The 20,905-nt window shown below is 39.6% G+C and overlaps 1 protein-coding gene across 4 annotated transcripts; it reads right to left on the minus strand.

The window, feature by feature from the left end:
- Positions 1–80: 80 nt before the first annotated feature.
- On the minus strand, positions 81–20,154 carry GYG2 (glycogenin 2). 4 transcript variants are annotated; one of them, XM_057373559.1, is made up of 10 exons: positions 19,813–19,881; positions 19,288–19,469; positions 13,491–13,632; positions 11,753–11,927; positions 10,325–10,487; positions 9,687–9,813; positions 8,577–8,799; positions 6,192–6,332; positions 4,400–4,510; positions 84–2,534 (listed from the first exon to the last, which is right to left on the minus strand). In XM_057373559.1, the coding sequence occupies exons 2-10, from the start codon at positions 19,292–19,294 to the stop codon at positions 2,373–2,375; spliced, it is 1,251 nt and encodes a 416-aa protein (XP_057229542.1). In that variant the 5' UTR covers positions 19,295–19,469; positions 19,813–19,881; the 3' UTR covers positions 84–2,372. The 4 variants fall into 4 exon arrangements, with proteins under 4 accessions (XP_057229545.1, XP_057229543.1, XP_057229544.1 ...); XM_057373562.1 differs by lacking the exons at positions 19,288–19,469; positions 19,813–19,881 and adding an exon at positions 20,066–20,154 and having other exon boundaries at positions 81–2,534; XM_057373561.1 differs by lacking the exon at positions 19,813–19,881 and having other exon boundaries at positions 82–2,534; positions 19,288–19,389.
- Between the last annotated feature and the right edge of the window lie 751 nt (positions 20,155–20,905).

The following is a 20,905-nucleotide window of genomic DNA, read 5'->3' on the forward strand; positions in this document are numbered from 1 at the left end:
AAATTAAACTAACTAGTCAATCACAAGTAATACTCCCTGGCACAAAGTAAACAACCTATAGTTCATCATCAGCTGGTAAGCACATGACTTCATACGGCTTTTCCATTTCTTTTATTTCCATTATATTAATGTATTACAATTCTTTGCAAAACATTTACAAGCAGCACAGACTACCATAGTACATATCAACAGTTTGAAATGTGCTCAATGACACATTTTACTACATTCATATGACAATTTTAAAACCTTTCAGTTACTGATTTCACATCAGTATTTTTTTCTTCCATAATCTAATTAATGTACCCRGTAAGATCTAGTAGTTACTGTAAAAAATAGAGCTCCATGAAGTATGGATTCACATTGCTGACTACAGCTTTATATAGTTTTCAAAAACTGAATTGTATTAGCAACAATTCYTATAAAACAGAGAACTTTCTCAGAAGTGCACAAGGATCACTAAGGAACACAGATAAGCAGCAGACCAAATGCCGCATGAGTAAGGGTGCACTGCAGCTGCTGTAACCTCCACCCTGCTGCACCCACCCACTTGGGCCACAGTACCAAGAGGTAGAACACACCTACCTGTGTTAATATGTGCAGGTCACCCACCCAGAAACACAGGCTGTCCAGGGTGCCAAGGTTAACCAAAGAGAGATGCACAGAAGTATGCTCTTCTCAATTTCTCTGTTGACCCTAAACACCTAACTTGAGCTAGAAGCTTGTATTCAGCAGACACGCCAATCAGATTTCCGCTTTAAGAGTTTAATGCTAAGTGAGAAATAGATAAAATCAGAAATTCCTGCAAGAGTAAATAAAATCTCCTATTGTGAATATTAGGAAGTAATTCTAAAATGCTCAAAGGTATTTTTTTTTTCTTCTTTTAAGGGACCTTTTGACTCTTTAATTCCTTTCCTGATTAGTGCAAATTATTTCCTGCCCTACCCTCTCATCCTTTTAAATGGGGGAAAACAAAATAAAATTTTCTTCTTCCCTCCTATCCTCCTTTTTTTCTTTTAGCATCTATGCATAATGGTACATCATTGCTTTTAAACAGAATTCCAAGATATTTCATTAGGTGTATCTCTACCAAAACTGGTGRCATATAAAGATCAAAACTTTATCAGTCCTGCAACATCACAGCAGAATTCTTATTGCAGGTTACAGATAACTGTGTCAAATATGTTATCATATTAGCRTGACTGTCAAGAATCTTTCTTTAGAAGTTTTTTGCTTTGAAAGAAAATATTTTACTTTTTTGTTAAAACAACTCACTGAGATGAGTAAAATTTAAATATCCAAATTCACAAAACAATTCCCCATTAGTATCCATAAAATAATGCAGTCTCATCAGTAGTTTTTTTTCTGGAATTATCTTCACAGATTTACTGTTTCCCACATACAGCCATTGTTTAAAGGATCTTCAAAGGGCCAGCTTACGAAAATAAGTGCCAACTGTGTTTTCAGTTGCACTCAAATTACCTGCAATATGGAACAACCATGCTAAGCCAAAGGCCTTTAGCAGCTGCAGTTGAAGTACTGTAAACAAATCGATATAAAGCACCAGAAGGTTTACACCATGCTGCCAGAGTTTCTTCCTCTGACCACACAACTCAGAATGTGCAACTAAAGCTTGCAATATTTTAAAAAGCATCAGCATCCTATTGCAACAATATAAAAGGTTAATACACATTATCAGTGTGTCTCAAGTGTTTTAAATCACTCTTCCTCACACTAGTTRTGGAGCTGAGCAGCTTCCCTTAAATAAGAAGAGCATCCACTAGTGATCTCAGGTGAAGTCTGAAGCTCCTCTAATCCTACACATATTTAAATTAAAAAGTTTTGTGGCAGACTCCTATGAGGTCAGGATTTCATTTCTTCACTTCTTTCTCATATTGAAGTCTACACCATGTCACCCTTGAAAGTGGGTTTCAAGAACAAGGGGGTTTTTTTTCTTTTTATAACAACTGCTGAAAATACTTTGGGAATAATCTCAGTTTGGGAAATAAACTCAGCTGCCAAAATAATTTTAACTTCCAACATGTTTCCTGCTCATGAGTGTTTCTGCAGAATACTCTGGGGAGCAGCAGGGAAGAGTGATAAACACATGAGAGTTTATACTCAGAGGACACCATTCATTATTCTTCAGAAGGCACTAAAGGAGTACAATGAAAATTAGACACATGTAACAAATAAAGATGAGGCACACTTATCAGTTAAAAACCAAGAGTCTGTATCTGTTAAATCTCCCCCAGGAATGTATGAGGGTCCATAATAAATTCTAACTCTGGTGTCAGGTAAACTGCTAAGACAGCCAAGTATACAAGAATTGCATTTCTAAAGAAATGTATCATGATGGCCATAACAGKACATCCTTAGTGCAAAAATGCATCCAATTTCTTTTTGATATGTTCAAAAGCATCTTTYCCCATATAGTCCATGCGCCCTTCCTCCCATTTTCTCCGTTCATCTTCTGGAATTGGTTTTGCTGGTTTGGATTGAATAGACAGCTCTGAAACAGAGCATGCAACCTCATCCTGTGGGAAGAAGCAGAACAGTGGGAAAACAGTCATTTGGTTGTCCTTATTTCAATATTGTGAAGTTAAACCTTAAATGTCAAACTTCTGTACTGTACACTCCCAGTTAAAACAATAAAACAAACAGTATTCAGACATTCATTCCTGCTTTGATAATGTGACCTCATTTTCCCATGCTTTTACTACTTTCCRTGGCATCTTTGAACATACCAAACATTTATTTTACTGATCTTAACTCAGATCTTGGCATACTCATCAACAATACAATGAAAATATTACAAATATGGCCAGGTTAGAGTAGAATCTCTGCTACAATTAAGCATTTATAATTTATCTACGCAAATGTTGTTTCCAACAGGCTTTCATGTGAACATTTCTAGAATTTTTGGTCATTTTGTTTTACTTGAACTCCAGTGAGATCAGTATTAYTTAGCAGATGTGAGGCACATTACTCATAAAATTAATTCAAAAGATGGACACTATTAATTATACCAAAAGCTATTTCATTTTAATTGACAGTCTGAAATTGTAAATGCTGGTTCAAACTCGAGTCATCATAGGTGCAAAAATGCAAGACACATTATTAGTGACAATTTCTACCACATAAAAGAAAAACCATATCCATAATTGACCAATGCCAGCAAAAAGGGAACATCCCAATAATCATCATCTGTAATAAAGATGAAATATAACAACGACTAATCAAAGTAGCCACCAAAAACTTGCTTTCAGTACTATTCAAAGAGGCTCGAAGGAAAATAACTCGTAAGTAAAATTGAAATCAACTACAATGGCTTTCTAGTAAAGCCCTCATAAATTCAAGCTACAAGAGCTTCAGAATATAACTTAATGGGCAGGAATCAATGTCTTAAATTGCCTAAACGCCCTGGATTATCCATTACATTTGCCAGTTTGGGGCAGATAAGGCACAGGACATGTGTAAGACAAAGTAAGGTATTTCAAACAGCCRACCTGACACTAAATGCTTGGGTAACAGCATCCTTCCATATATAGCATCCCCTACCTGTGTCCCACTCTGCACATGACTAATCATGGCACAACACTCTAGGGAGCATGCTTCCTTCCTATAAAGGCAGACATGCAGCAGTATTTGGTATTTACTTTTCAGCCTGCAGTAATGTGTGTAGATTTCTTTCTTTATCATTGGCAAGTTTTACCAACAGCTTTGTAAGACATTTACAAGCTGACAGGAATCATCATGTTTTCAGAAATTAAGAATTTTATCTGGGGCCTAAACACTCCTGGCTCCACAGGAGCTAAAGATTTGTTTCTGAGTCTTAAAGTATTTCACCACAGTACTTCACAATCATACAAAAGCCCTCATTGGGAAAATGGCTGTGTTCTGTACCTTACAAATCCGTGACACGCCAGCAACACCACATCTGCCCCTGTGGTCACACTGCCCTCGTGTGTAAATGCAGTGAAAAATCACAAAGGAAGGGCTAGTCACTCAAGCTTCTGCACACTCCCTTTCCACTTGCTTGGAAACATTTCAGCAGGTAAAAAAACCCATAACAAAATGCAACATAACAGAACAAACAAACACGAAACACTCAAACAACTTTGCTTGTATTAGTATTAAAGAACTACAATAAGCACCATGCATCGATTACTTGGAGGTTAGCACAGGAAAATAAACATTTAAAAACTCAACMTTTTTAAAAGGGAACTAGAAAGGGATCACACATGAATATTGGAAAGAGTTAAAGAATTCCAGAGCTAACAGATTAAGGAATTTATCTGCACATTGCATTAAAATTAATTGAGCTTTCCCAAAATTATGTTGGCAGCAAAGACACACRTGCAGTTATTGACAGATGTTTAATGTACAGAGCTACATGTACCATTTCTGAGGTTTCCTGAAATGCTGGTTGGAATGCAGGTTGTTCTGAAGGTCTGTCAGGCTCAGAGAGATGGACGTTAGAATCTCCTGGTTCAACTTCAYACACAGGTTGCTAAAATACAGCCACTGAGGTTTTACTAGGACAGTATTTTTTCATAATTTCCTTATCATGAGAATTCATACAATACAATCACTTTCAGTCTTGGGGTAGGGCAAAGTAATGGATGGGAGGAAAGTGAGGAAGCACATTATCAGCAAGGAGAAAATTCATGTCACCCACCTTCAGCTATCAAAAATGGCATTGAGTCAAAGCTCCTACTATARTCAATTTGGGGTAAGTACCTCCAGAGGGCAGCTCATCTCATCCTAAAATAGGTTCAAAGTGGATGTCATTCTTCAGTGACTACACATACAGCGTGGAAAGGGATTTTATAGTAGATGCCTACCATTCATGAGGCCAAACTTCAACAAGAMAAATCTCATTTTAGGGTAATAGCTTGCTCTCACATAAGCATTTTAAATGCGTAAAATAAGAACAGAACAATATATTCCAAAACAATAGGTAAAACAGATTGCCTAAAAATACTATCCCAAATATTTGCTTTTGACAGATATCAAAACATAAATGAGTAGACAGACCCCATTCTAAAGCCTKTCCCCCCAAAAAATCCCACAAGACTATTGAAACTGAGCAATGAAAAGTGTAATGATAGTATTCCCAAGTAAGAAGGGAAGCAGGCTATTACCTTCCAATTAACGTGGTCTTCTGACAAACCAATCCTAGTAAATGGAATTCTAACAGAAATTTAACTTTCAATGAAATGACTTTAAGTGACCATAATGATTTTTTTAACCCAAAAAACCATCTTGATAATGTGTCCCTATTTGGTTTGAGCCTTTCCAGTGACGTCAAATGCATAAAGCACACAAGAAAATACATCTTTGCAAATAAATTATTCTTAAGTTATAGACCTTGAAGATTTGCAATTTTCCTCCAGCCCCTTCAGACTCAGAGGGGAAAGGGAAAAAGTGGGAGGAAGGGGAAAGGAAAATTACAGTTTTACTTTATAGAGTAGCTGTAGTCTAAAGAAATGAAGCAAATAACATATTAAAAGTTGTCTTCATCTTCTGGAGTGTAGTTCCCAATTTACAATACCAGAAGACATCAGAACACTAATTGTACCATGTGTACCATGGTTTATCATGCAATACATGATGACTTACATCTGCAGAGGTATTGTGTTATGTCCAACTTAATTACTGCATAAAATAAGGAGAATCAGTGTAACACAAACACAAATACAAAAATGTGACAAAGAAGCAGAAGACTGCCGTATTCATTTTTTTCAAGATTCTCCTTGCTGCCCAAGTCAAAAAATCTGAGGAACAGTTTKCTGGGTCAACACTTGTGGGAAAAAAATTTCTGCAGAGATGATAGAAAGGATTCTAGTTTTAAATATATTAGCTCACCAAAGTATTAGTATTCAAAATATTACTTAGGTAGCAGATTTTTTTAATATAGCATTTTATTAGGTACTTAACAACTTTGAATAAATAACCTCTTCCTAAAATGCAAAGCAAACTCTTTCAACCTCCAGACACATCATGCATGCRTTGCTAAAGATTAAAGAAAATAAATAGTCTTTAGACTATTTTTAATGCTAGTGAGACAATTCAATAGGTACAGCTGAGCTGAAGATACGATCTTTCAGATCAGAAGCAAAATGAAAGAATTTCCTTTTAGGATATAATTTAACTTTTTTAGTGCATTTCATAATATACATCACACTCACAGCTTTGAAAGCGAGTTCCTCAGGCAAGTTTGCTGTGGGATTTACTTCACTTGTCTGCTCTGGAAGCTCAGGCATTTGCAGAGAACTGGCCGCACAAGGACTGACCTTCTTCAGTGTAACTTCAACTCCATCGAAAGTGTGCTAATGAAAACAAGAACATCTCACCAMTAAAATACAATTTTTCAGGAAAACAGCACCTTATTTACAGCAGTTGCACTTCCTTAGAGGGATCTTAGCATTAAATGAATGACTTATTAAATGCAAAAATGTCTGTGGTTCTAGASTCAGACCGTCTGTTTRGGTTTTTGCACTCATGAGTACACCAGCATCATCAGGAGGTAAATCTAACAGGTATTTCCACCATCATTTAGCATAGTTGGAATATTTCTTTAATATGCAATGCCTTAAAAATTAAAACATACCAAAGCCTAAGATCAAAAACTACCCACTCCTTCCTGTGCTTTCCAATTTGTYAGGAGGTTAACAGGCCAAATTATTCTCTGGGGTTTTGATGGCAATTATTCAACTGATCTTATGTGACTATGCAATTAGTTCAACTGTGGTAATAATTTAACATTACAAAACATTAAGAAAGTACTTACATATGCATAAATAGGAGCTAATTTGTCTTGTCTGGATACAAAATTAAAAACTACTTCTCCTACACATTTCTTTATGCTGCCAGTGTCTAAGAAATCATATATTTATCAATGGATTTTTTTATATTCTATTAATGAAAAGCACACATTTTTCCATTTCCTTTGAAGAAAAAAAAAGCATAAAGAGATCAGTAAACGTTTGACGACATAGGAGTACTGTGTATAACAGCCTAAACACAATTAACACTGGTTTTGCAAAAATGACCTATTCATCATGACCCTCATAAAACAAGTTATAATGTAATTCTCAAAAGGAAAATTCTCTTACAGTTCAAGAGTAGTTTGATGGTCTACATCAACTTAGCTTCAAGAAAAACAGAAGTCCRTTTACTTCATGGCCAAATTTTCCCTTCTCTGGCTAATTTGTATCATACTTTTGCACGCACATACATTACCACAAAAACTTTATCAATTAATAAGTTGGCTGCAGGACATTTTTGAAAAGCAAATAGTACTAAAAATTCTTCCTAAATGGCTACTTCTGGATGCTTCTACAAGSAATCAGTGCTACTACCAGCCAACAGATAATGAGTGTTCCCACACATATTGGGATTGCATGGCAAGGTTTTGGTAGCAGGGTGACTACAGGAGTAGCTTCTGTGAGAAACTGCTAGAAGCTTCCCCCAAGCCCAATGGAGCCAACGACAACTGTCTCCAAAATGAACTTGTCACTGGCCAACCCAATCAGTGATGGTGGTAGTGCCTTTGGGGTAAGAGATTTAAGGAGGAAAAGTTGCTTGCAACTGGAGAACAACAGATGGAGGAGTGAGAACATGTGGGAACAACAACCCTGCAGACACCAGGGTYAGTGAARAAGGAAGGGGAGGAGCTGCTCCAGGAGCCGGAGCAGAGATTCACCTGCAGCCCTTGGTGCATCAGGATGTCCTTCTGCARCCCATGCAGGTCTATGGTGGAGCACAGATCCACCTGCACCCCATGGCGGACCCCACACCACAGCAGGTGGATGYCTGAAGGAGGYTGTGACCCCATGGGAAGCCCRTGATGGAGACTCCTGGCAGGRCCACTGGACCCATGAAGAGAGGAGCCTGCACTGGAGCAGGTTTGCTGGCAGGACTTGTGACCCCATGGGGGACCCATCCTGGGGCAGGCTGTTCCTGAGGGCCTACATCCCACAGAAGGGAATACTGCATCAGAGCAGCTCATGAAGAACTGCAGCTCATGGGAAGGACTCATATTGGAAAAGTCCATGGGAGGGACTMCACACTGGAGCAGGGAAAATGTGTGAGGAATCCAGTCCCGGGGGAGGAAGGAGCAGCAGAGACACATGATGAAGTGACATCAGCCTCCATTCTCCATCCCCATGTGCCACTGGGGGAAGGAGTCAAAGAAAATGGGGGAAAAAAGTTGAGCCCGGGAAGAAGTGAGGGATAGGGAGAAGGTATTCCAAAATTTGGTTTTGTTTCTCATTCCCCTACTCTGATTTGATCAGTAACAAATTTTATTAATTTCCACAAGCTGAGCCTGTTTCACCTTTGATGGTACCTGGTAAGAGATTTCTCCCTGTCCTTATCCAGACCCATGAGCCTCTCCTTGTAGTTTCTCACCCCTGTCCATCTTAGGAGTGACAGAACGGCTTTGATGCGCACTTGGAATCCAGCCAGGGCCAGCCCACCACACTGTGAAATTCCTTCCTCTAGCAAAGATGGAATTTTCACAATTTTGTGATTTGATTTCAACATATTCCCACTAACTCCTTATCAGTTACCTTGTATTCCTCAGATTCCAAGTCTTCCATCTTTTGAAGTTTTTCCAACAAAGGCAATATACTGGCACTGTATATATTCCACCAGAGGCCAAGAAATGGCAGCTGATGAAAAGATCCTGAGGCAGTGTCATCCTGCATAACTCTCTTTGTTTGAAGGTTGTATTTGTAGTTCCAAGGCTTTGTTGCCCCCAAGAAGTGAACAACTTTGGCATCTCGACCAAAACTGTAGAGATCAAACACAGAGGTCAATATATAATTTATTTTTTTAATTAATATGAACTCCTAGAAGAAACATGCTTACAGGTGAGGTAATTTGACATTTTGCAACAGCAACACATTCAAGATTATATATATTAATATTATTTTTCTTATCTCATTGGTTTAATTCATCTTGTTTAACATATAAAAAACAAAAAGTTGCATTGCAATTTGCTTCCAGCTGCTGATTCCAGTGGAAACGTTCACGAAAGAAACTGACAGGCTCATGCAGTACCATTTCCAGTCCTCCTTCATGCTCTATTCACAAAAAAATAAATATCACTTCAAATATTTAGTCACCTAAAATGGTTACTTCTGATCTCATATTAAAAATTACTAAAAAAACCCATCGACCTAAGTTAATCATCCAGTTAGAGTGTATTGTGCAACTGGAACAGAAATTTATGACATCCTAAATGCAAATTGCCTTTTACCAGAAAAGTTTCTCAACTGCATTGTTTGAAGTCATATAATTAGTAGCACAAATTTAATTTCACAGAGTCTAAGGAATGGCTCAAAAAAAAAAAAATTAAGCAATGCAAACTGTTTCTCTTAATTACTCAAAAACAAAGGAACAAGTTTAAAAGCAAAGCTGTCAGAACCTAATGCCAAAGTAATTACATCYTGTCAAAAATGAACTAAGCTTCTTGGAAAGAAAAGTGTAGCCAACACTTTCCTGTGTCCAGACATTCATATTACATTTAAGTTTCTACAGCATGCCTTCTACATAAGGTCATTTGTGATACTGTAATTTATAATCAACAGAATGTGCCATTATTAATCTCTCTTACAAAAGGATGTTTGTTAACAAATCGCAGAGGTGTACAGTCAGTCAGAAGTGTTATTACTCACTGATTGAAAGCAGGAACATAGGTGTACAGAGAGCTGCTGCTTAAGTTATAGAGAAAAGGCAAATGTTTGCCAATATCTGCTGTTGCCCAGTTGCTGAAGAAGCTGTTCAACAAGCCTTGATCACCTCCTAAAGAATACATGAAAGAGTATTACCACAACATGTGTACACTCAAACTTGTATGAAAATTTCTCATCCGAGGATGGGAGTGAGACTGGGCACTGAGATTGGTGTGTTCATGGGATTGTAACTTGGATTTGAATATATGGCCACATGAGCAAGTACAAGTGCATAATACCTGATTCAAGCTCAGTGTAAATGAAGTCCTATTGTAAAGAGGAAGAAACGAGTAATGTTTGGTCTCCCTCAGAGCAGAAGGCTGGAGATCAGCTGTATTTCTCTCTCCTCAGTCAGACAGCAAAATTAACACTTACCACGCAAAGCTCATACACACTGCCCTTTTCTGGGAAGCACAGTCCACAGTAAGTCAACAGGTCTTAAGTACAGTGTAAGAAGCAAAGTTCTGCACCTTGAATTCTTGTAAAATTACAAAAAGCCCAGAGAACTCCTGCATTCCTCTGCTCTGCCTGAACAGCCTGGAAATTGTCTTGCACTTCATTCCTTACACCTTGCCCCTTACCATCAAAGCTGCCATGCTCAGCAGCAAACTGGAGCAGCAGGTTGTAGGTGTSCAAGGAGGGCCGGAACACAAACACACCGCTGTTGAAACAATCAGGCCAGCCAGAATCAGGAGCTGCTGAAAACTCTTCCCAATCAAACAATTCATCAACATTGCAAAGTACCTTAGGTAGAGCAGGAAATGAGAAAAAAGTGTTGAAGCAAATGTTTGCCAAAAATATGCGTTGTCAAATTAGTACCAATGCAATAAATTGCTAGTTTGGCCTAGAATACAGCTTGCAGAGCATAAAAGCAGTGGAAAAATAACGTGTAAAATACGTTAGGGGTCAGAACCTCTATTTTTAATATAAGAAGGCAACATTAATTGTGGTTCTCCATGATTTTTCTGATAATAGCACAAAGCCCATGAAATTATTTCATGAATCTTGGAGACCATCCTGAAGGTCTCTTTAAATATTATACAATGAAAACGCAAAATTTCATCCTTTCTTAGCTCACCTTTCCAAGTCTATTATTCTCGGTAACTACAACAGAACTGAATGAAAATTGGAAATCTAAATCATTTTAGTARGCAACAGACTGACTACAGGGGCAATAGAAGAACTATCTCTTGCTACCAGTTTTCTAATGTAACTTAAGTTCACAGATTCGCTTTTCTTTTTTCTTTTAAGCTTCACAAGGAAGTGGGAAAAACAATTAGGTTAAGGCTCAGATAACTTTCAAAGTTTGTGGAAAGACAGCTGTGCAGTCACTGATATTCAGGGCCCCACCTACAACTGAGCCACTGTGAAAACCTTTACTTTTTATCTTACTTTTTAGAAGTAAGATTACTTAATTGAATTTAAAACAAAGACAAAAATTTGCCTTCCTCCTTTAACTTTGATATAAAACAAGAAATCATAAGCCTTCTTCCTCAAGAAGAATAACTTAATTTGGTTTCTAATTCAAATAAAATCCTATTAAATTAAAATGCATCCCCATCTTTCAAAGTGAGCCATGAAAGTGCAAAGGAAGGCTGACTTGATTGTTGGCAAAATTATGGTCATTTTTATCTCTATACCTCTAAAAACTTTTTTTTAAAAGAGTAATTATTGTGTCTGGGATTTTTTTCCATATAAAAACCATCCTGCCTTGCAGACCAGAATAATTCCAAACAAAAGTACATGAGAAAGATCTATTTTAAATTTCTGTCAGAAGACAAGATGCACAGAGTGAGTTTGTGATCTCTTTCAAGGATAGTCCTGAGGCTACTCTCCAAACTGTATTTATTTTTATGCAGCCAGAAAAACCATGAGCAATTGCTAAAACATGCCAGGATGGAGCTCCTGTGACCACCAATAAATCTGGTCACTTCACAGGCTGCCTGACAAGGAAGCATCCCACACTCAGAGACAGACACAAATGTTCCCATGGCTCCCACTCKGCTCACCAAAGTGTCTGCATCCATGAAGACACATTTGCTATAATGAGTAAGAGTCCAACAATGAAGCTTAGTGAAGGTTACACCCAGTTCTGGCCTCTGCATCAGAGCCAAATGGACTGAGTCAGCACTGTCCAGCACATCCACCTCGATCACTTCATCAAACACGCTGCTGAGGACTGACCTACCCGAGTGAGCAAGGGAGAGAAAGAAGAGAGTTTAGACAAGGTCATCAGAGTTCACAAGATGCATGAAAATTGACACACAGCATCCCATTAATGATGAGAATAACAAAAGCCAGATTGATTGGTTAGAATAAGAAGTCAGARGAGATCACTTATCTGCTATAGAAACACTAACAGAAATTAAAGCACTTTTCATCCTGCACAATTGATTCTAAAGAACAGCAACACAGAGTGTTCCCTCTGCATTTTACAGGATGAGACATGCACTGCCAGCACASTCATTTGTACCTACTGTGTCCAAGTAAACACAGCTTCAGAACTGCACCTTTTAAAACAGGCAACTTGCTCACTACCATAGAWAACCTCAAATTAAACTTCTAGCTAGACATCCTTTTTCCATGCATGCATTTYATGGGAATTCTATAGGTAACACCAAAGCAGGTAATTTTCCTTTGAGAAGTAAAAAAATCCAGTCTTTTAAACACAGCTTATTTATTTACACTGCACTATAATAAAAGTCCTCACTGTCTCACAAACACAGAAAAAGAAAACCCTGTGCTGATTGAAATCTAGATTTCAGGATCATTAGTTTTTGCCTGACTGATCTTCAAAGAATAAGAATTAACTGGGAAAGAACTAGGTGTAGTACAGCTTTTTAGAAGTATATTTCAGTGATGTACYTTTTTTTAATGCTATCTTTGATTTAAAATCTATGTTACAAAGGTTTTTCTTCCTACTGAATGGGCATGAAAAGAATTACAGACTTAGTATTGACCCATGCATCAAACAGATACATATTCCCTCAGGAAGGTTACAGTGCTCTGACAATATCCATAAAAGTCCTTTAAAAGCCTGTAAAAACAATTTTTGTGCACCCAGTCACAGCAAAAATGTGAAAATATGTTTTTTGAGCCAGATGCAGTGCAAATACATTCACATGGCATACAGRAAACAGAGTTTGCACATTTCCTAAGACTTAGAAGAACCATGACTTCAAGTTTCTATGGCATGGCAAGTGCCTTTTAACAAGTGACAGGGCTTGAGCTCAGACTTAATAAGATTTCTGTAAATGCTACTCTGTAGTGCCTGTAGAATCACAACATAAATTGGAAAGTGATTTATACAAAAAAGAAAGAAGAAATKAATATCTCATCATGATAGCTGTGCACCAATATTTCAAGGTTAGTCAGGAGAAACTGTGCCCTTAGGTTTATKGAGAGCTCTGATATCACAGGTGGTTATGTATAACATCTGTCTTAGAGAGAAACAATTGGGGGAAAAAACTGAAGTAGTGCAAGGCACTAAAACCTTAGTTCCAAATATTCAGCTTATGTTCTCAATTATGAGATCACTGCCAGACACAAGCTCTACTTCTGCAAGTGAATCCTTATTAGGCTTAGGAGCTTATAATGGATGTTATTTGAGACTCCCCTTAGAAATCACTAGCCAAGGGGGAAGTTCTAAGTGTAATGCTGGGAAATCCACAGGAAACCTACTAAAATCTTTCATGCTGTTGCTTACTCCTCCATTATTTAAATCTCCAAACACACACTAATACTTACCTAATCCCACTGGAAACCTCTGGGGTAATTAGAACTGCCAGTTTTCGGGATGTCCTATGGTTCTTCAATGACTGTCCGAGAACAAGAGCACCTTGACAGTACACATCATCAGTAGCAAGGGTCACAAAGGCTTGATCTGTTACTGCAAAAAACATTCAGAAGAGTCACTTCAGCTTTAACATAAGCCCTTTTGCCAGGCTCCCTCCTCTTCCAGACAAGCAAAATCCTACAGCTTGTAACAACCTGCAGCTCCTGTGATGAGCTCTTTTCTCTCACAGATTCCCCCCAAAAGACACAATTGAATAGAAATCCAGTGAATGYGAGTGCAGAATGTGTGTTTCTGATTTTTATTATTTTTGTTTGCCTGATATTCACAGTGTCAAGTATAAAGTTTCTGGACTAGCCTTAAACAAATAACTCCCAAAGTCTTATTGCCCAAACATAATGTCAATTAAAAAAAAAAACAAACCCACAACAAAAACCTGATCTGTACATATTTAGATTTTATATTTAGCTAACATAGTATTATACAACAAATAAGGAAAATTTTCTTTYTTATACAGTGCCAAAAGCTAAGGAAAAGAACAGGCTGTTGAGTACTAGCCAGAAATGTTCTTCTTTCCACAAGGCCACTGAATCAACCCAGTATTACTTTTGCTCTGCCTTCTTTGTACTGGGGTACCTGATGCTGGCTGAACAAGTGCAGAGAAATTGCTACCAAGATCAGTACACCTCCTAGAAGCTGAAGATCCCTACCTCAAATAACTCCAGGAAATTTAGGAGTGTTCCTCATTGTCAAGAAAAACACAAGAAAACAAGTTACAATAAAAAGGAAAGCAACCTACACTCCCGTACAAGAGAAACATATTTTGTAGAGATATCAGGCCTGTGGCAGGATCACAAAGGCCTCGTTCTTCAGCTCTGCCCTGTGACAGAACTACCACTATCAAAGCTCTCCTGGGGACAGAACCTGTAACTCAGCAAGGTGAACAGCCTCCTCAGAGCAGGATGGTACATTKCAAGCTTCAAAGTTCACCAGAACAAGACGAGCAGGTCACACAGATGAGGGACATTTCTCTGAGCTCTACAGGAGTTCAATAAACACTTGTGTTGAAATACTGGTTCAGAACCACCATCATCTCAAGGGACAGGCAATTGCATTAAATAAATTATAACAACCAAACAATACCAACATAAACAACTTGTCATACAGTTTCCAGGGTCTGTGAGAAACACTAGGAAAGAATCTCACAGAACTAGTGACAGAGAACTCAACAAATGACCTCATGCCTGCCTGAGCCAGAGGTTGCCAAAATGATTAAGTTCTAACCACTAACCACCATCAAGGTTTGCAATAAAACATGGCTGAAGCCTCTGATAAATCAACAGACACCAAGTATTTCTTTCATGTCCTCCAAATCCAGAGTAAAACATGGACTGATGTGACAACACTGATGTGTTGTCTTTTCCCCCAGTTTTTGCCCTCTTTCACTCATCCCCAGCCAGCCACCTTCATCTTAAAACACAAATACCTTACATTTGCTGGCATTGCCATACATCTCTGTACCTCAGGAGAATGCCAGTAGTGTCAAACTTTGTGTAAAAAACTCCCAGTCGTCCATCCAAACTTAAAGTAGTTTGCATAGCCCACAGATAAGCAAACTCCAATAACATTACTAATCACCTAATTTTCCGAAGAAGCAAATGAAAAAATGAGTTTTCAAATGTCCCATTAAAACAAAAACTCAAGCACGTTATGGGTCTTTCAGAAAACAATGAAAAGGAGCTGCTTTAAAATGAAAGCTGTGCGAATAAACCACTCCTACTGCAATTTCCAAGAAGGCTAAAGGAATAAATGTAAGCATCCTGRAAGATCAATATAAACCAAAAAACCACTCAAGGTTACTTCAGCAATAAAATTACTCTGAAAAGACACAAAAAGTCAGCAAAGAAAAGTAGTTTTGTGTTAGGCAACAAGCATCTTCAGCCAAAGAAAGGTAATAAAAAACTGCTGAGAGGAATGTGGGAGGTAGGTTAATATAAAAAGCAAATTGTGAAATGAGTGGAAAATTAGTTTRAATCTTAAAATACTGTTTCAACTAACAACCACAAAAATGCACTCTTCACATCRCTTTTGCAAATTCTTTTAGCTACAGAAGCTGAATCTTTCTTCACTTAAGTAACACATACAAAAATATACAAACTATTCATCAAATAGCTCAGCAAGCTGGTATGGCAAATTACCACATCCTACARATGCTTTCATGTCCTGTAACCCTGGTTCAAAAGCTGTAGTCATAACCACAAGGAAGAAAACTGCCAAATAACTTCTGCTTCTAAGAAACTCTTGCTGGTACCTCACAAAGAAAAGAAACCAAGGGTCTGTTTTGAGAATCAGATGTGGGATGCATGTTCATAATACACTGAATCATTACAGAGATAATTAAATAAATAATCAAACTATTTACTGAAAAYGTTTGACATTAAAATATTTCTGGCACAAAATGAGAAGAAGCATATGCTAGTGATTTTAAAATCATACAGGGGCATCACTAATTCATTAAGGATCTATAGGTATTTTAAAATCAAAATATTTTATCATTACTCTTCCCTTCATCTAATCCTTGTTTTCAAGGAAGCAGGACTTGCCTTGTTCTTTGGAAAACAGCCTATAAGTAAATATTTTATTTTTATAACTGAAACTAAGGATCAGGTTTTCACATAAATCTATGAAAGTAAATGGTTTACCTGAAATTTTCCATTTAGCTGAAATCAAGGACAATTTTGCATTAAATCCAATGCACACAGGGTTTCACTCAGTGACTTTAAAAGATCAAATCTTCTTCAAGTTTGAAAACCAGAGGTGTAGGTATTTAAAACTCATTGCAACTGGTTTTTGGCTTGTTTTTTTGGAATTTTTTTTGAAATATCAGGAACACCACTAAACATAACTTCAATCCTGTGTGCTGAATAACAACAGGATTTTTTATGGACACCACCTGCTCTTAAGGGCATTAAGTTTTCAAGCAAATTGTTTTGAACCTGTGAAATCTTATGGCTAATACCACTGACTATCAGTGAATTATGAGAAGAGTAAGCTTATGATTAGAATCCCCTTTAAAACCCTGTCATAAGAATTTATAAAGCTRCTCATTTCTCTTGTCTGAATTACCACAGAACGCATGATGATGCAAATTAAGAAATCATTATCATCAGTAGAGGCTCCTCAGTTTTGTTACCTAACAATAGTTTCTTAGAACAAAACAAGGATTTTCAAGGAAGTAACTTGCTGGATTATTCTAGAACCTGTTCTGCAGCAACACAGAAAAAACAGCAAAAATAATGTGAATCACCACAGTCAGGGCAATCTTGTAAGTAACTTGTTATAGCCCTTTTCCAAGATTACCAGCTTTTTATGATACTTACTCATAGAAGCAATACCTCTGACACTGCCAGAGGCAAAATTCTTCGACAGGCATGAAAATAATTCYAGGGCATCTAGAAGCATTATTTATAATACAGAGAAAACAGACAGGGCAGTGCTCACTTTGATGTTCAAAGAGAAAAAGAGAATTAATAAACACCAGGTACCCATTTTGAGAATCAGGAGTGATGATAATAACAAGCACTGAGTGACCCAGATGCACTTGCCAACTTCTAGACAAATTTAAATATGTAGGTAGGGTAGGGAGGGTTTTTCCATAACCCATCAGACATATTTTTATATTTCTTCTGATAGACAGAAAAAGGATAAATGTGCTTTAGCTGTGGCTCCTAGAGTAACAATTCCAATTTTCCAAGCTTCCCACTGCAAAATGGCAACAGGGGGCCAGATGCTCCTATGTAGTAACTTTTCTGCAAGAGCATTCTAGGTAACAACACATTGTCATCTTATGCACTTATAAAAAWAAGAACAGATAAATCAAGAGCTGAAAGTCTCCAACAGGCTGCCTAGATCCCCAGTGTATACTGCCATTCATACTAACCAACACGGTACAACTGCTTTCCTAAATTCCTCCCYGATGCCATCTGTTGCTCTTCTGTCACCTCCCCCCTTCTGCTCCAGAGACAATCTGCAGGGTGAGCAGGCTGCAGCCTGGACCTGAGCCCACTGAGCCAAAACACCTCTCCAAAATCCCAAGCGACAGTGATATAACACAGCTCAACTCCCAGCATGCTCCCCAACAATTTTGTTACTCCCTCTCCCACACGGAGCTCCCCATGGATCTTCCTCTACAAGTAAGGCTCAGAGAAGAAGTGTTAGATTATCAAAAAGATAATGCAAGTTACAGGCCTTCTCACTTCTCTGACCTAGCACARCCATGTCCTGGAACAGAAAGCTCTGCTCCTGCTGACACCCACAACCTTGTAAGCAGCCAAGAAGTATTTTGTCATAAGTAGATAAAATGAATAATGATGTCAGACAATAACCTGAGTCAGACCACTATCAGAAATTACTACACAAGTTTCCAGCAGAGGCTGTTCTTGCACTAGTAAGTTTTAATTCCCATGCTTCTTTAAGTCCAATAGTAGAAACATTTACATAATTAATGAAGATAAACAACAAACWTTTTACACAGACCTTTTCACAAATGAATTTTAATTGACATTTAACGGCATACAATATTTCTCTTGGTCTAATGAAGTTCTGCCTCATCCAAAACCAGATTTTTTCTTTTCTTGAAACAATACTGAATTTTAGTTGACAGTATTATCGCTGTTGTGTTGGAAGAGCATTTGATTCCAATTCTGTGTAGCTTTTACTATGTGTCTTGCAGATAAGAATTGTTACATTCTGCTTCAAGACTCTGACATGTTAYTCGATAGATAGCAAATGATGCTCGTGAAAACTCAAATGTAATAATATCGTAAGTTGCAAATAGTCATAGCACATGACACTCAACACTAGTCCCGAAACAGTCATATACCAGTTTGAAAATTAGTAATAATTATTAGTAATAATTGCTTAAGTGAGCCAGAGACAGCACAGGGAACTTTGTGGCATGTATCAAGTTAGATGTTTCCAGTCTTTCCACACCTTCCTTTCAATCAAAAAACAAACAAAAAAACCAACCAACCAACCAAACAAACCCCCCCAAAAATTAAAGAACAACCCCAAAACAAAAAAACCCCATCCAAACAAAACCACAACCCTCTAATCCTTTCATCTGCAGATTCACTTTTTGCATCTTTCCAGTGCTGAAGTGCAACATAGAAGAATTCAAACTAGGGATCCATCGGTCCTGATGCCTTTTAAATGGTACAATAAACCAAGCTTTGTGGGAGCCGCTGCTCTCAAAAGCAAGGAAAAGTTGAGTATGTTCAAGGAACAGATCAGCACCTGCACCCATCCTGTCTGATTAGCCCTAAAACTAGTACCTCATGGCTTTAATGATAAGTGATTAAGACAATTACCACTGCTGTGCAAGGAGGAGCATTAAAAAGTTTCYCTGAATCTGCCTTAGACTGAGGGAGCCAACCCCAGCCTGTCACCTTGGGGATCCACCAGGAAGGCTCGCAGAGATCCAAGCAGGCCACGCTGTGCATACAAGGAGAATACATAAATAAGTTCAGCTATTTCACCCCATCACCCAGACAGTTAAAATCCTCCTCTAAAGCTGCTAATTACACCACTCTGCTAATAACAAAGCAGAAGAGACCCTCGCCCGCCCCGGGGTGTGAGAAGGGCAAAGCCCCGGGGCGGGGGTGCTCCAGCCTGAGCTGCCGATCGGCCCCGTGTGCGGGAGCGGGCAGCGGGAGAGGGCAGCGGCCGGGGGCTGCGGCCGGGGGTACTCACCGGACATGCTGGGCAGGCGGGGGCCGGCCGCCCAGGGCTCGGGCCGTAGTGCCCACCTCTCCCGCCGCCTCACCTGCTGGCGGGGGAGCCGMTAAACCGCGCAGCGGGATTAGCCTTCTTTCTTCCTTCCTTCCTTCCTGTCTGCTGGAGGCAGCGGCAGGTGAATCTCACTCGCGGGGATCCTGCGCAGCAGCAGACAAAAGGCATTAGCGGCACAGACTGTGGCGGGGGGGGTTGGCACGACTCACCCCGCCCCCGCTCCGGGCGCTCGCTGTACCGTGAGGGGAGCACCCTCCTGGCCCGCTCCCGAGGCGGGCACGGCCCGGGGCATGGCCCGGAGCTCAACCCAGCACCACAGCCCGGCCCGGAGCTCAACCAGCACCACAGCCCGGCCCGGGGCATGGCCCGGAGCTCAACCCAGCACCACAGCCCGGCCCGGAGCTCAACCAGCACCACAGCCCGGCCCGGGGCATGGCCGGGAGCTCAACCCACCACCACAGCCCAGCCCCGAGCCCGGCCCGGCACCTGTCTCCACAGCTCCACCGCTCCCGCTCCATTGGCCGCCGTGCCGCAACGCCCACCCSGGGCTGGAAGGACCTTCGCCTCCTTTTCCTCCTCTTCCCTCCCGTCCCGTTCGCTGCCCGATGCTCTGGGTGGCCTCCGGGTTTCACCTGCTGGGATAAAGCCTCTGCCCCGCGCACAGGCCTGTGCAGAAGCCCAGAGGAAGGGACATAGGCTGGGGAGAGACGTCGCGCAGCGCCCGGAGGGAAACACCAACCTCTGTGACGGGGAAGGTGACAGAGCGTGGATAAAGGTCTCAGAGCATGAGTCCAGCGTGGCATGTGGCCCCCAGACACACGGGATTCACCGTGAATGGAGTCTATCCCTAGCTCCCTGGGGCCGTTGTATCCCCTACAGACACACACGGTSTGATAACTTGGCACCGAGATAAGCAGGTAGATGTTTTCAGGGAGCTTGTGCTATTCAGAGAGCTGTAAATATTATCACAAGTGCATAAATCACATTTATTCACACAGCATGTTCTTGCCACTAACTTAGAAACCATGTAATTGTGACGTAATTCGGCCATACAATGACTTTGAAAGGTAATTTTAGGCTGATAGGGTTCAGCCGAGGCATCTTTTGCATCAAAGTGTGCTGGGAACATCAGTAACTATATAGCAGACGTCAACAACTTTAGGCAGTGTGCCACTGAGGGAAGTGTCCAATGATACCACTCAACCATCTAAATCTTTATTCCTAACAAATTGCAAGAGACCTCTGTTGCAAGTGAAAGCTGCAGCATTTGTTGTCTCAATAGTGGGAGAATCCTAAAGATCATCTGGAGRAAAGGGTGTCATTGCTCTGTAGTAGTGGTGAGGTGTTAAAAGGAAGGAAGGCCATAAACATATAGGAAATGAAGTTTTATTTATCCCACAGGAACAAAATTCTCAGGGATCTGTGTTCACCATGTGCTTATATAGACAAGTCAACTAGACAACATTCTTATCAGTAGCAAGGTTGCTTTGTAGATAATTTTAGTGGCAGATCTATTTCAGTTGGGGGACTTTGGAACTGAAAAAAGTTTTTCCTTGGTAATAAAAGTGATGTCTACATT

Source organism: Malurus melanocephalus, unplaced genomic scaffold (assembly GCF_030028575.1).
Source record: "Malurus melanocephalus ecotype Western Australia unplaced genomic scaffold, MMel_1.1 scaffold_202, whole genome shotgun sequence".
In the NCBI taxonomy this organism is placed as follows: domain Eukaryota; kingdom Metazoa; phylum Chordata; class Aves; order Passeriformes; family Maluridae; genus Malurus; species Malurus melanocephalus.